The sequence below is a fragment of the Aythya ferina genome (assembly GCF_964211825.1).
Source record: "Aythya ferina genome assembly, chromosome: 5".
In the NCBI taxonomy this organism is placed as follows: domain Eukaryota; kingdom Metazoa; phylum Chordata; class Aves; order Anseriformes; family Anatidae; genus Aythya; species Aythya ferina.
Window position 1 is genome coordinate 43941625 of NC_140301.1, and position 14947 is coordinate 43956571.

Sequence of the window (14947 nt, forward strand, 5' to 3'; positions counted from 1 at the left end):
ATTTAAAGGCAGGAGGGGGGAAGGCTGAAGGCAGTAGCAGAGAAAAATGGCCCTCAGAGTGGGCAAGGGGATGCTTATGGCTGTTAACACCAGGTGAATCCCATCCCTCTGCACTCTTTTAGGAGTATAAACCTGGAGCACTCAAGCTACCCTCGTGGCTGGAGTAGTTTGGGGATAAGCATCCCCATGCATCCCCAAATGTCATCGCTGTACTTATGATGACATAATTCAGGGATCAGATGGAGAGTGGGTCTGACCCTGGCACCTTGAAGGGGCAGCTGCAATGGTGAGCCAAAGCAATTAGCTGATGAGTACCTCATCAGCTGAAGTGGTCATCTCATCTTGCTGGGCTGGAGGAGTACAAGGATGCAGTTATGCAGTCATACCTGATGCAGAACAGGCACAGAGACATCAAGCATCTGCTCAAGGGAACCAAGAAAAAAAAGTTTCCATCCCTTAAAGTGCTCAAGGCCAGGCTGGATGGGGCTTTGGGCAACCTGGTCTGGTGGATGGTGTCCTTACCCATGGCAGGGGGCTGGAATTAGATATTTAAAGTCCCTTCCAGTTCAAACCATTCTATGATTGTTGGGGGTAAGGAGACAAATGGTGATGTTTCAAAATTTCCCACACACTGAAATTTTAAAATAAGTTGACCCAAAGCAGAGCATCTACTTCAGACCACTGACTGCTGGACATTGCAACCATGCAGAACTTTGGAGCTTTCAATAACATGTTGAACACTTTGGAATTACAAGTTGATCCACTTGAAAAACTCCCTAAAGGGATAATTTTTTAGTTCTGCACTTAAAAAAAAATATATATTTCTTAGTCTGGATTTATATCACCCACACACACACATTAAAAAAAAAAAAAAAAAAAGTCTCCAGTCAAACAATTAATTATAAAATATCAGAGGAAAGAGAGCAGCAACAAATTCCCCACTTAGTTTAATTTTCAATAAATAACTTAATCAGCTGTGGCAGACTAATAACTTCTGTAGCGCTTCATCTGGAAGTGCATTACTGGTTGTTGCAAGGCACACAGCAATGCTACTGACAGAAGGATGCAGTGCGGATGATGCTTCACTGAATGAAGACAGAGAGTGGTGAGAAGTCAGGCTGAGAAGGCAGCAGGGGGGTGTTCAGCACATTTGTGAGGACTGATCCCTGCTCCTATCTCCCCAAAGGCACCAAAAGCAAACAACTTGTGGGCAGTCTGCCACACCAAGTCCATCTCCTCTCCTAGCACCCCAGATGCCACCATGGATCCTGTCCACAGAGCTCAGCCCAGCCAGCCCTGGAATGTGCAATACATGGACACCAGCCTTGCTTTCTCCATCTGTCTTTGCAGCACAGAGGTTGTTTGTCATGATTTCTGCTGGACCTGAAAGAGTGCTGAGAAGATTTGGTCCCTTTAACTAGAGGTGTGATTCTCTTTAATGACAAGACTTGCCTGCCGGCAACCATTAGTTCTCTTCAGCATCATAAACAGAGTCAAATTCAGCTTACACCACGTCTGAACTTGGCTTAGGCACTATTTTTTCTGCCAGTACATCGCTGTTTTCAACTCCAGTCAGCACTGGTTTGAAGTTATTAGTGTCTGGTGGTTGGGGTTTTTTTGGTGGTGTATGCATCCTAAATGAGCTTTGTGGTCTCCCCACTTCAAAAGCCTCTCTGCTCTCACCCCTGTCTACTGGCTGTCCTGCAGCAAGACCAAAGACTGAAGGGTATAAACTATCTCAGTGCTGTCCTAGATCCACACAGCACATGGGGAGGCAACGTGTGGGACAGCAGCTGGGATGCAGGAGAGGGTTTTGGGGGGGAATCAGGTGAAGAGATGCTGCAGAGCAATGTTAGGGTGCACCCCTCCTCACCTCCATTCATATCGGACCTAAATGTAACGTGTTCTGAAAATCCCAAGTTGCTTGAAGCACTTCTCACCCTCTCCATTGCCCACTCTGCTCTGGTGCCAGGTGTCTCCTGGGCCAGAAGCAGGGACAGGGACCGGTGCAGAGTCCCATCAATTGCACACAGGTGCTTCACCAAGGGAAGCGGATGTTTCCATTCCTACCAGTTGGCTCCCATTAAATATAAGGAAGCCCTTGGCAGGGCTAGGTTGATGATGGGTGCTGCAGAGAGGTCTCTGTGTGGGCTCTGCTGGTAAGAAAAGGGCTGTATTTGCTCATTTTTCTGCCTGGGTTTGTATTTGTTCAGTGGGTTTCACCTGTTTTCACCTGTTCTTTGCGTGCATAGTTCTGCGAAGGGGACTGGGGCTCCTTTGTGAAGTCCTGGAAGAATTGTGTGTATGAATCTGGGAAATGAAGAGAAAGGGAAAATGTGTTGGGGTATTGCAACACTTCCTCCTAGTATTTAATATCCTGACAAAAATCACTTTTTTTTAAACTATATAAAAAAAAAAAAGTCAAGTGCTTTACTCTATAGAAAGATATTTGCAGTGTTATAAAAGTGTCAACATCTCACTTACAAATTGGTCATTCTTTTGGCAGTGGCTTTAACGGAGAATTCCCCTTGGGGCTATCTGCTGCTCTGTGTTGGTTTTTCTTCCCCTTTGTAAAAAGTAAGAAACCAAACAACTTAAAAAGCAAGCACAATTTACTGGGTCTGGAGACTGGGTAGCTATTGTGCTGTAGGTTTGAAGTGGTGGGGCTGAGGCCAGGAGATGAAAGGAGATGAAGGAGGAAGAGAAGTGAGACTTCTCCAGCAGCAAGGTAGGTGCACACAGGCCAAAGCTTAAAGAACTTCCCTGGTTTCTGCAGCCAAAAAAAGCATGTTACCAGAAGCTTCTCCTTTTCTGCTGTTTATGCCTCTGATCCTACTAATGTCTACCCACAAAAAGAAGCATTTATAGGGCTGAGGGTCAAACAGCCCTCACCTGCAACCCAGCCGTGCTAGGACTTGTGTGGGTCACGGCATTGGTGGCGATGCCCTGGGACAAGAGGTGGCTACAGAAGGAAGGGGGCAAACAGCACCCTGCAGAAATTGAACACCTGATCAATGATCTCCAGGTTGCAGGCTCTCAGGACTGGATGAGAATCTCTATTTAAAACAGAGCAGCAATGCCGGACCCTGGTGCTGGCTTTTCCTTGTTTTCCCTTGCTGAGCTGATGACACTGTCCTTCTAGTCCCCACCTCTTGATGATAGCTACAGCAGGAGCAGAATAGTCTAGAAAGTGCCTAGGCAGCACTGGGCTTCTGTTCTTGTGCTTGCATCTCAGTGCAGACTTCAACCTTCTTGGTTACATGAAAATAATGGATGGAAGAAGTTACTTGTATGTATTAGAGACTGAGTAAGTGTGTGTCCTCTGATGCAGGTGCTGGAGCAGCAGCTCACTTCCTTGAGGAGCCAGCTCCAGGGGGCTACTTGAGGTGAGCTGTGGAGAGGTGTCCCAGGGGATGCTCTGACAGCACCCAGCAGAGCTCCTGTGCTCACATCAGCTGCTCAGAAGGAGCTACGGGTTCATGGTGTCCCCAGAGCTCACCATTTATTATCCTGCCTGATAGCCTCTGAGGGGCTGTGTTTTCCATAAGGGCCCAATATCAGCTTGTGACGACAGCTGCTGCTGTGTTCATATCGTTATTCCCATCACTCCCAAATACACTTCAGGCTGCTACTGCCCTGGTGGTAGCTTCGAGGAAGAAAACTGAGCCCTCCTGGCTGATGCCCAAGGTGGGTGAAGCCAGGCCAGCTCTGCCTGCTGCTGACTGTTGGAGGGGCTGCCTTTCTCTTCCTCTGGCACCCTGCCAGCCTCCTGGCCCCCATCCAATCCAGATAAGTGACTGAAATATACTTACTGCTACCTGGCTATCCTGTGCCCTGCATGAAAAGACTGAAATGACCTCAGGGCAAGTCCTAGCACACCACCGTTGGCCCACAAACTGTGGCAAGCCTAAAAGCTTTGGGACACAGACCAAAGGCTGAAAAGATAGCATTTTTCTGGAGTCTGCTCCCTGCAGACAGGAGGGGAGAGGTGGCAGTGATATTCAGAAGCTTGTCTTGCTGCCTGCTGTGCTAGGATTTGCTCTGCAGCAAGGTCTTCACAAGGCGCTAATGAAAAAATTGCTATGATTTGAGCCCAACTGTTGGTCCCTGTCCCCAGGAGGAGCTGTGGTAGCCCTGGCATTTGCTAGGGATACCACAAGGTGGTAAGACCATGGGAAGGCATTGCTGGTCCTTCTCCAAGGTTGGGTTGTCCTGCTGCATGGGGGCACCCTCATGGCCCCCCCCCAGCACTTCCTGTGCACAAGGCTTTAAACAGCTCATGTAGCCCTTTCCTAAGAAATTACTCATTTTAAATAGCACACAAAGACTTCTGGAAGAAGGGTGACCATGGAGGTGGACCTTAGGCTGCCCGTGAGGGCAGCATCATTTAAACACAAGCCTCAAAATAGTGTGGTTCATTGCAAGGAACTACTTTAACATGTGCTGGGCTTCATGTGTTGTGGGTAATGAGGAAGGCTTCAGCCTGAGCAATTCAAAATGCCAAAGGAAGGGCAGGTGATGAAAAATTGAAGGGTTATTTCAGCCTGGGGAAGGGGCTGATAATCCTGATACTGTCCTGCAACTTGTTTCTGCTTCATTAGGTGTGTTTGTGGTGTTGGAAGTGCTGGATGGCCTGTTTTTCCTTAATTACCAGGGTTCATCAGCATATTTCTTCTGACTCTCCTGCAGCTCTGTAGCTTAGGGCTGGGTTTGGGTCTTCCCTGGAGTTTCCCTTTCAGGCACAAAATTCCTGGTTACATGACTGAAGAGAAATCATGTGGTCTTTGGAGACATTCTCCATCCCTGCCCCTGGAGTTTCGGGGAGCTGCTTTGTCCTGCTCCCTGGCAGCCCTGGCTGAAAGCAGCAAGCCTGGGCACCTGAGATCCCCCTGTGGTACAGAGGTGACTTTTGTGGTCAGAGGGCTAAATCGCCAAGTCTTTACTCTGGCAGCACTTTGTGTATATGGAGCAGAGGCTTGGGAGTGTGTCTTTGGGGTCAGAAATCTCAGCTTGGTCCAGGTGGCTGCAGGTGAAGACAAGAGTGAGCAGAGCTGGCTGAAAGTACCTGCTGTCTCCACAGCTCTTGGAGACCCCATCCTGCATCCTCCATAATGCTTTTTAAAAGGGCAGAATGATTCAATATCCTGCTTTCTGGTGCAGCCTTCTTCTCAGCTTGATCTGAGAACTTGGTAGTAAGTTGTGGTCACCGTGACTGAGGCCAGAAGTCCCTATGTCCATCTCCTGCTTCCAAAATAGGGACAGACCCTTCTCCCATCACCCTTTTCCTTCCCCTCAAGCATTGAAAAGACTCATGACCACCTTGTTATTCACCCCAAGTGAATATTCCTGCACATTCCTGATTTCCCTCTATTTGATTTGTACTGAAATGCTGGGTGATAGTGTTAAGGCATTTTCATGCTGACTGAGCTCAGTTTTTTTTTTTCTCCTAATATTAATATTGCTTAAGTGAAAACTGTCCACAGCCCATTTCTTGCCAATACTGTTACAGTTGATACAGCTTTAATGTTGCTGCAAAAGTATCTTGGGTGATCTGATGAACCTATAATGATGCTGGGAGTGACTTGACTCAGAGCCAAATATTGCTTTTGGAAATACTAAAGTGATCAGTGCTCCTAATGAAGGAAAACAAACACCCTGCCAAGCCATAGTAAAATTGTCTGAACAGATGCCTTCTGCCATAGTTGGACACCTGTGAAGGTAAAGGCAGCAGTCCTGCTTCCTAAATCACATGCAGGCTAAGAATAAAGTCCTGCTTCCTAAAATCACATTAAGCTCTTTTAGGCTAAGAATAAAGTATGTGGTGATCAACAAGTGGTTTGATGGCTGGACTTGGTGACCTTGGTGTCTTCCAGCCTGAATGACTCAATGTCTGACTGAATTTTGAGAGCTGCTCTGTAAGGATGGAGCTCTTCTTCCAACACCAGGGGAAGGTCCCTTGTCACCCACCGGCCCTATGATGTGCTCCAAGTGGAGCACATCACTTAAACCCAGGGCCGCATGGGGCAGAACCTCTGGAAGCAATTTATTGAGCACTTCAGGTCCCAGGGCCTTTCCAAGGGATGGCTTCTTGGAGGAAACCTGATTAGGGAATGAACATGAAGTGCAATAGCCAGTCCTCTGTGTGACTCTTTGCCTGCAGGCTCCAAAATGCTACCTTGCTGTTAGGGCATGATTTTTTTTTTTTTTTTTTTGCTCGAGATGGAATTATGTGGGATACATGTATAGATCTGGATTACAAAGCACCCACTGTAACTGCTGGATTTGGGGCTGCTGAGTGACAGTAACCCTCAAAACTTCAGGGCCAGGGGAAATGTTACCTTCCCATTACTTAAGCAGTGGGGAGGTTACACACCAAGTCCCTGCACAGTAGGTTAAATTTAATAACCCATTCTGGCATGGCTTTGCTCAGCAAATTCTGCAAGCCAGCCCACTTTGCTCTGTTCAACTACTGGTGTTTATAAACAGCCCCTTGTCACAGGTTACCATGCCATCACTGCTACATTTTGGTTCACAGCAACCTTTTTACCTCTGGCTTGCCTCCACTGATGCAGGTCTTCAGCAGGTCTCCAGCCCTGCCTGCCCAGGAGAGGAGCTAGAAGTCCCAAAGCCACCTTGATGCACACCTGCTTCTCCCCTGTACCTCGTCTCCGCAAAATCTGCAGCAGTAAATGCAATTGTGCTCAATGTTGAGCAAATTCCCTGCTGCATGTGAAATGTGGCCCAGGGAGCTGTCTGTTCATCCCCTGGCCTGAGGCACATCTGGCAAGTACATGCATCTTGCAGCCCAGGAACTGTTTATAAATAGATTTTATTTATAAAGTCAATTTACATAAAATAGGATACTCTTTTTAAAAACTGCATATGTACAACTTAAGAAATCCTAGCAAGTGCATACAAAAATGCCTTCAATACATTTTTTTAAAAAACTTCAGTTTCAGAGAAGTGAACCTTCACACCAGGCAATCTCAGACACTGTTGTAGGACACAAGGTAACTTTACAGTATTTTACTAGTGTTTGGAGGAGAAAAAAAAAAAAAAAAAACACCTTTTATCTAAATCATGAATGTTGCCAAAACATTCTAGCTGGCAGTGTTCAAGAACAAGGGAATAGGAGTTGCTAAAAATAGAACTGTCTCCTCAACCCTTTTCCCTAAGGTTTCTTGTACAAAAATAAGTCTTCATACACCACTGTTCCCATAGGCAGTTCAAGTTGCATATAAAACAGAATCTGACACTATAAAAAAATTCCCTCCCCCTCCAGAAACAAGGAAGCATCAAGTAGGTTTGTTTTTCTTGCTTTTTGCCACTCCACCAGTTGCTCAGGCATCTTTCTCTGGAGAAAGCAGGTGAGCACCTTTTTCCATCGGGCTGCCCCGGAGCGGGGTCGTGAGCATCATTGCACTTCAGCTGGGGGAGCCTCGGAGCCCGGCGAGGAACGCAGCCAGCAGGGTCCCACCACGGCTGGGTGAGAGGATTTGGGGGAAAGAGGTGGTTTTTTAGGGGGGTGGTGATGTGATGCTGGCTGCTACGGAAGACGGAGGGCCCTGAGGTATATCTGTAAAGAGATCGCAAACCCCACGTTGATCCCTGGAGCACCACCAAGCATGGGTGAAGAAGCAGCAGCCCCCCCACCCCACCAGAAAAGCAGCCCCCCAAAGAGTGCTCACCTCCCGGCAGCTCAGTAGCTCCCGAGCCAGCTGGTGAAATCCAACAGCTCCCGCTCCTCGGGGCTGAGCTCCCCATCGTAACCACTCTCCTCGGAGGAGCAAGGGGAGGCGGAGGAGTAACCACCGCTGCCGCCACCGCTTTCCCCGACGGTCGCCCGCCCCGGACGGGGCGGGCGGCCGTCGGGGAAAGCGGCGGCGGCGTCGTGCTCGTCCAGGAGCCGCTGCAAGGCACGGATGTACTCGACGGCGGAGCGCAGGGTCTCCACCTTGCTCATCTTCTTGCTGGCGGCCCCGTGGGGGACGTGCTGGCGGAGGGCGGCGAAGCCCAGGTTGACCAAGCGCACCCGGTTGCGCTCCCGTTCGTTGCGGCGAGCCACGGCCGCCGCGGCCCCCCCGGTGCCCGGGAGGGAGGCGAAAGCCAAGCGGCGCTTGCAGCGCAGCAGCTCCGGGGATGGGGGCCGCCGGCGGCCCCGGGGGGCGGAGGGGTGAGGGGGGAGCGGAGGCAGAGCCCCGCTGTTCATCGCCGTGAGGCCACGGTGGCGGAAAGGGGGAGAAAGTTGCCGGGGGGGGGAGGTTGGAGTTGAGAGGAAAAGTGAATCGAGGGGAATGCAAATTGGGGGAGAGGAAAGTGGAGCGAAATGCAAGGAAAAGTGTAGCGAAGTGTGGGGAAAATGCAGGTAGAATGCAAAGAAAATGCAAGCAAAATGCGGGGAAAATGCAAGAAAAAAAATGGAAATAAAATGCGGGTAAAACGTAAATAAAGTACAACCAAAACACAGGTAAAATGCGAGGAGAAATGCAAATAAAATGCAAGCAAAACTCGGGTAAAACGCAAGAAAACCCGCCAGTAAAAATGCAAGAAAAACGAGAGTAAAAATGCGAGCAAAAACGCGAGAAAAATGCAAACGGCCACGCGCGTAAAAATACAAATAAAAACGCAACAAAAAAACTGCAAATTAAAAAAAAAAAAAAAAAAAAAAAAAAAAAAAAAAGCAGGGCCAGGAGCAGCCCCGACCGAGGAGGGAATTGCGGCGGGGGCAGCGCCGTGTTGCCCGCCTCCCCCCCTCCCCAGGCCTCCTTCCCGCTGCCGGCTCCGCGGCTGTGCGGCGGGCGCGGCGCCGCCCGGTGCTTATCAACGCCGCCGCTCGCGAGCCCCCGCCGGCCGCACGCGCCCCGCCACGCGCGCCCCCGTGCCGCCCCCCCTCCCCGCCTCCTCCGCGCGCGCCCGGCGCGTGGCGCCGCCGGCCCCCGGTCCCGTCCCGTCCCGTCCCGTCCCGTCCCCCCCCCCCGGCTCCATCCCCAGCCCCAAACCCCGCCCGTGCGCCGCGCCCCCGGGTGGTGGGTTGGGTTGAGTTGGGTTGGGTTGAGTGGTTTTTTTTTTTTTGGCTTTTTTGGGGGGTGAAGGGGAGGTGTGGGGCTGCTTGGGGGCACGGCGGGGAGGGGCTCTGCCGGGTCTCTGCGCCCCCTCTCCCCAAAAAATGAAGTGCGAAGGGGTTGCAGGTGCTGGAGGGTTTAGGGTTAAGGGGCAACCCCGGGGGTCAAGGGGGTGATAGGGAAATGCGGTGTGTGAGCTCGGCTAAAAAAAAAAATAAATAAATAAAAATGCAAACTAAGCCAAAGTGAGAGATGCAGAGTTAAACCCTGCTGCTCTCAGCCCCAGCTTGCATTTCTGGGTGAGGAGCGGGACCTGGGCAGCAGGCGATGCCCCCACCCATGCAGACCTGCCTCCCCCCAGGTAGGTGCAGCAGGGTCTGCTCATGGCGTGGCGTGCGTTTTGCTGCGGGAGGTCCAGGGGAGCTGCTTGCAGGGGTAAATGAAGCGGCGTGCAGTGTTTGCAGGGTTTGCTCCAGGCTGGTGCTTGGTTTCTGTCTGTGCAAGCTCTGCTTGCCCCGGGGTTTGTGTGGCACTCGCTGGGGATTGGGCTAGGCAGAGAGGGCACTGCTGCAGCAGGGCAGCGTTGCTGGTCTTTTAGTAGCAGGTGCTCAAAAAGTCACTGCTGGTGCAAGCCTTGCTCTCAGGAAAGAGGAAGCTGCTTTCTTATGAGCTGTTCAAGAGAAAACTTTCTGCAATGCTCAAGAGTAATAACCGGATTTTCATGGTACAGAAATAACTACAGGGATTCCTTTTATTATTCTTGGTAACACAAAAAGGCACCTGGGAGCACAGCAGAGCACGCGCTGGGCTCACCCCCACAGGGAGCCCTCCGTCACACGGAGCTGCTGCACTTGATTTTGCCTCCACTTCTGCACCTCATCAAAAAGTGACAGAGGCCCATCACGACATGGCTGGACAGGGAAAAATGTGAGCAATAAGTGGCAGGGGGTGGCCGAGCATCCTCGGCAAGCAGGTGCATGCCACCTGGGCTCTTCTTGCACTGTTTTTGCTGGAGCAGGGCTGGAGCTGCTGCTTGGATGTATCGCTGGCACAGCTGGCTCCCGAGCAGCCCCAGGTTGCAATGTGAATGCTACGTGGGAAAGCAAAAAGACTTGAGTTTGAGAATGGCGGTGGGCTTTAGAGCCATGAATGTGGTTGTTTCAGTTTTGGGAGGGGATAGAATGAAAGTTGAGTTTGGTCTGGGAACTGCCTGCCTTCAGTTTACACTCTTTTTCTTGCTGGTTTGTCTTCTCCCAAGCCAAGCCTTGCTTCCGCTCACAGCACGGTCCCACGCTGAATTCTAACCTTGGCAAAACTCAGCACCCTCCCCCTCCTCCCCTCTCCTTTTCTCCTCAAAAAGAGACAGCCATGGGCTTAAAAATTGGGGTTTCAGCTTGCTGGTGCCCATGTGCCATAGGAATGCTAAGCAGGCTGCGCAAAGTGTCCTTGTGGTGCCTGGGGGGGGAAGGCAGGCTTTGCATCCTGGGGTTCACACAGCCAGGGCACGCTTTGGTGCAGGGAGCCTTCATGCTGGCACGTTTTATCTGCACACGTGCTCACGAGTGCAGCCGTGCTATGGGCACCTGTGAACCTGCCACGTTTGGAGCCATTCCCACCTGCTGTTTTGCAGGAGGTTTTTCTTTGCCTGCTGCTGGGCTCTGCTGTGAATGACTTGTGCTGCAGTGATGCTGTTGCACTGCTGATGGCTACACTGACAGTGAGAGACCTAGAAAAGTGCAAGGCAAGAAAGCGCCCATACAAACCCAGCGTCTTCTCCTAAACTTCTGTTCAGTCCCACAGCAAATCTCGCAGCTCCTTCAGGGCTCACATCTGACAGCATGGGCAGCATTTCCCTCCAACTCAGAAGCGGGCTGGAGGTTTTTCAGCTCAGCAAAAATACACTCTCAGTTTGTTCCTTTTTTTTTTTTTTTTTTTTTTTTCTCTCTTTTTTACATCAGTCCTTTCCTTCTGGCTGAGGTGCTGTGTACTTCCTCCACCACTGCAGATGGGGATACCCGTGCTTGGTTTTGCAGCCCATCGATCTGAAGCTTGCAGCCTGCCACGAGGACCAAGGAAGAAGGCACCTGGGACCCCCCAAGGGTATGCTGAGCCTCGCTCCCCCCTTCCTGTGCTCTGGCTGATAACCAGAGATAAGGGAGGAAGCCACAGACTGGAGCTGTGGTCACCTGTGGTTTTCGCAGCAAGCTGGGAGCAATAAGCTGTGCTCTGGCAAAGGAGAGCAGCTGAGAAAAACTGGCAGCAAGGTGGGAGGGCTGCAGGAAGGGCCATGCTGATGGCCAGCACATGTGGTAGAAACAGCCAAAAATCCCACCGAGGTACCGGGAACAGGTATCTGCAACCAAACCAGGTAAAAGGTCTACTTAGACCGGGTGGTTAAAGCTCCAGCCCTGCCAGCTTGGAGAGGCAGGGAACAAGCTTGGGTTTTGGGGCTGGAGACGAAACGAGGCAGAGCATCCTCTGGGGAGAGAAGAGCAGCACCTCGAGAGGGGTGTAGGTGAGGATCTGTGTGTTGTGCAGCGAGCTCCGAGGGCGGCGATGGTGCTCCTGCCTTTGAGGCCCCTGCGGGTGCTGCGCCCAGGCCCCCCGAGCCCTCAGGGCTGGCCGGCAGCCCGGCAGAGCTGCTCCACAAAGCCCCCGGGGCTCCGGGCAGGGTTTTTGCGGGGCTGTGGGGACCTCTAGCGTGGGATCCGCCTGTGCACGGGGCTCTCCACAGTCTGGCGCTGCGGGTGACGAAGGAACGGGGCTTTAGGATGAGAAACCCAGCAGGGCAGGGACCCGCCAGCCACAGGGGACCCATCTTTCTGGGAACTGCTCTGGCAGCTCTCGTTGGTGTCTCTGGGGGTGCAACCAAGATGTTTTGCAAGAAAGCTCTTCCTTTCCCGGGCAGAAAAGGAGTAAGAAAAGCATGGCATGCTTTTTTCCTGTGCACATGGCTTTGTGCAATGTGCTTTGTCTTGCATCTCTGTTCTGCAAAGCGCATCTTCCTTCCTTTTTCCCCTCCCCTCTTACTTCTCTGTCATTTTACGGTAGCCACTGATGTGGGATGGTTTTATCTTTTTCCCCCTTCTTTGCCTCATGGGAGGACCGTGGCTATTTCCCGTCACTGCTCCACGGTCTAGCTCTGGAGCCAAGGATTATTAAAGCACTCAGTCACAGAGTCTCCCTTTAGGCAGGTTGTTCTTGAGGCTTCTTCTCAATTTTAATTTCAGAAAAGATACATCCAGCAGGCAGCCGGTTTTGAAGCACAAGCCTCTTCTGGAAGGCATCTGTGAAGCTGCTATTGTCACCTTCAGTGCTGTATTTTTATGGCCCCTGTTTTCATAGGGGAAAAAAAACACTCTGCAAGCCTGTGACCTGTAAGAGCTGTTCCCCGTGATGCCATGCCACTGCTCCAGGACTGCAGAAAGGCAAGTTAAGGGGAAATGAAGATCAGTTGGGTGATTTTTGTGCTGCACAAGACCAGAAGTCACCTGGGCCTGAGGGTCTGTAGCTGTGAGTCCATGGGGCTGCAGTGCAGGGGAGGAGAGCCAAAATGTGTATGCACAGGGTGGTGGGGTGCTTTTGAAGCAGGGGTTGTATCTACATATCTGCAAATAAGATTTCCCTAACCTTTTTCCCAATAAATAATTTATGCTTTTTTTTTTTTTTTTTTTTTTTTGCTTTTTTTTTTTTTTCCCTCTAAGAACTTGACTCTGAACTGCATGGCAAGCCATTTTTTTGCCTGCTTTTCCTCGCTTGCCACCTAGCTGTGTGGCTGCATTTGTGGGCTGCCAGCAGTTTGCTCTGGGCAGGTTTTAACAGGGGAGAAAGAAGAGGTGGGGACTACACTTCCCAAGAGGCTCCACTGTGGCCGTGCCTCCCTTCGGTGGCTTTATCAAGAGCTGGAGGGACCAACAGCCAGCTCTCCCTGGGGACAAGCAGCCATGGGGCCGAGGTGTGGGATGAGGACCGCCAAGTGCCAGCTGATGGCCACCAGCCTCTGCATCATGGTAAGCAAGCAACTTTGGGGGCAGAGGATGGGATCTCTGAAAAATTGGGGTGAGGAGAACAACTGCTTTCACCAGCCCTGCTCAGAAAGGGTCAGCTTTTCCCACGTTCTGTTTTTTGGGTGTGGAGGGGCAAGCAAAGCAAACTGCCTGAGTTATCATTGCGCCCTGCACAGTTATCGTGGGCCACCAGCATCACCGCCCCGCAGCTGATAGACTTCTGGTTTCTCAGGCTGCCGCAGCTGCTTCACAACTGGAAGAGGAAAGGAAAGCAGCATGGGTGGCTTTCAGCAAAAAATAAAGATGTTTGCTCCTCTCTTTCGGGGTTTAAAAGAGAGTCCTGGTGTAATTTCACTCGTTTCTGGGAGGTGGTCACCAGGAGATGGGATGGGTGAGGATGTGCAACTGTAGGGCTTTGGTGGAAGCATGTGTGATGGTGTTCCCTCCGTGGACCCACAGACCTGCCCCACAAAGAAAACACAATTCTAGGGATCCTTTTTAACAGCTTTTTGAAGCAAATTCAAGAAGCACTTCTTGACGTCACAAGGAGTTCAGGGGAAAACACACCACCGTTAGAGCTGATGGGAAGCCATGGACACTTGGGAATGCTTCTATTGGATGCTTCTGAGTTGTAAAGGCTCACTGCATTTTCACCTCATGGACATTTTCAAGCTTCAGAAGAAAACAGAATTAGGTTCTGTAGTTAGTTCAAAAAGTGTTGGTGGCTTGGAAAGAGTGTAATTAAAGGGCAATACCTTATTTCAGTCCACGCCTGAAATTCCAAGTTTGTCAAAATTTCATCTTTTTGGGACTTGTGGCTGTACATTGCTTGTTCTTCCAAATGACCTAAGGTGTCAAAGGAGGACTGCTACCAAACACGTTCAGAGGAGATGCTACCACACAGCTGCCATGGGTGGCTAGAATCACGTTACTGCTGTGTTGGAGGATTCCTTGGGCTGGTGTTTCTCAGAAATCTGAGCTAGCTGGTGTTGCACTAAGCATTTTGCTGGGCGTGGATCGAGATACGCAATAACGCACAGCATGAGGAAATCATAGGTGCTGTAAATTAGGTTATTTGTAAGCAGAAAATGCTATGGTTTGGAGGAACTTAGCTTCTGAAACTATAGTATCATTTTAGTATGTATGTGTCTAGGATTTGTCCTGCTGTGTGCATTTTGGGGTCTGTTCAGTGTTGTCCTTCATGGCTGTTTGGATGTCGAGGCTGTCTGCCTGTGGATAGGACTCAGGAGCATCCAGACACATTGTGTGCACTCAGCAGGACCTGCCACTGTGTAAATCCCTTCCTCCAAACCTTCCTTTGCAGCTGCTGGGGCTGTCCATCGCCACGCTGAGCACAGTCACCCACTACGGGCTGCGCTTCACCGTCATCAGCAACATCTCCCCCGAGAGCAACTCCTACCGGGTCATCCACCACACAGGTACGTCACGGTTACGCCCCAGCGAGACCTCTGGGGAAGGCAGGATCTGGGGCCTGGAGGATGCTCTAGGGCTAAAGGAGTCCTGCAGGCACTGTTTTTCCCACTGTTTTTGGACCCACACTGCATCTTTCCATCTTTCCCCTGTGCTGCAGAGCAAGCCCAGGGGCAGCTCAGCCAGATGTAGGTGGACCTAAAGGTGTGGTGGGACTGGAGGTGCCACGGGAGCATGGGGAGAGGGGCTGCTACAGGGATTGAGGCTGAATATGGTTAAAAATGATGCTGGGAGGAGAATGGGAGAGGAGAAATGAGTGGAAAAAGCTTTTCTTGGGGGAAAAATGTTTTCATTTCTTTTCCCCTGGTTTAATTTGGGCCCTGGAAGGTACAAAGGTCATAGGGAAAGACTAAATGAAGGAGAAATACAAACTGAGTCTTGGATACA

At 50.8% G+C, this 14947-nt stretch overlaps 2 protein-coding genes and 1 long non-coding RNA gene across 5 annotated transcripts in view; 2 read left to right on the plus strand and 1 right to left on the minus strand.

Moving 5' to 3' along the window:
- Positions 1–2119: 2119 nt before the first annotated feature.
- On the plus strand, positions 2120–3928 carry LOC311438187. The gene is made up of 2 exons (XR_014693973.1): positions 2120–2159; positions 3332–3928. It is a non-coding gene; the product is annotated as an uncharacterized lncRNA (long non-coding RNA).
- Positions 3929–6813: 2885 nt separating this feature from the next.
- ASCL2 (achaete-scute family bHLH transcription factor 2) lies at positions 6814–8701 on the minus strand. 2 transcript variants are annotated; one of them, XM_084520623.1, is made up of 2 exons: positions 7689–8701; positions 6814–7576 (listed from the first exon to the last, which is right to left on the minus strand). In XM_084520623.1, the coding sequence occupies exon 1, from the start codon at positions 8207–8209 to the stop codon at positions 7700–7702; it is 510 nt and encodes a 169-aa protein (XP_084376749.1). In that variant the 5' UTR covers positions 8210–8701; the 3' UTR covers positions 6814–7576; positions 7689–7699. The 2 variants fall into 2 exon arrangements, with proteins under 2 accessions (XP_084376749.1, XP_084376750.1); XM_084520624.1 differs by having other exon boundaries at positions 6814–7608.
- Positions 8702–9321: 620 nt separating this feature from the next.
- Positions 9322–14947, plus strand: part of TSPAN32 (tetraspanin 32) — a 28803-nt gene continuing 23177 nt past the window's right edge. The window contains exons 1-5 of one of the 2 annotated variants that reach the window (XM_084520622.1): positions 9322–9423; positions 11021–11162; positions 12293–12490; positions 12767–13072; positions 14394–14508. In XM_084520622.1, coding sequence (XP_084376748.1) covers positions 13007–13072; positions 14394–14508 — 181 coding nt within the window. In that variant the 5' untranslated portion in view covers positions 9322–9423; positions 11021–11162; positions 12293–12490; positions 12767–13006. Of the gene's footprint in view, positions 9424–11020; positions 11163–12227; positions 12491–12766; positions 13073–14393; positions 14509–14947 lie in introns of those variants that run through there. The other variant, XM_084520621.1, reaches the window with a different exon arrangement.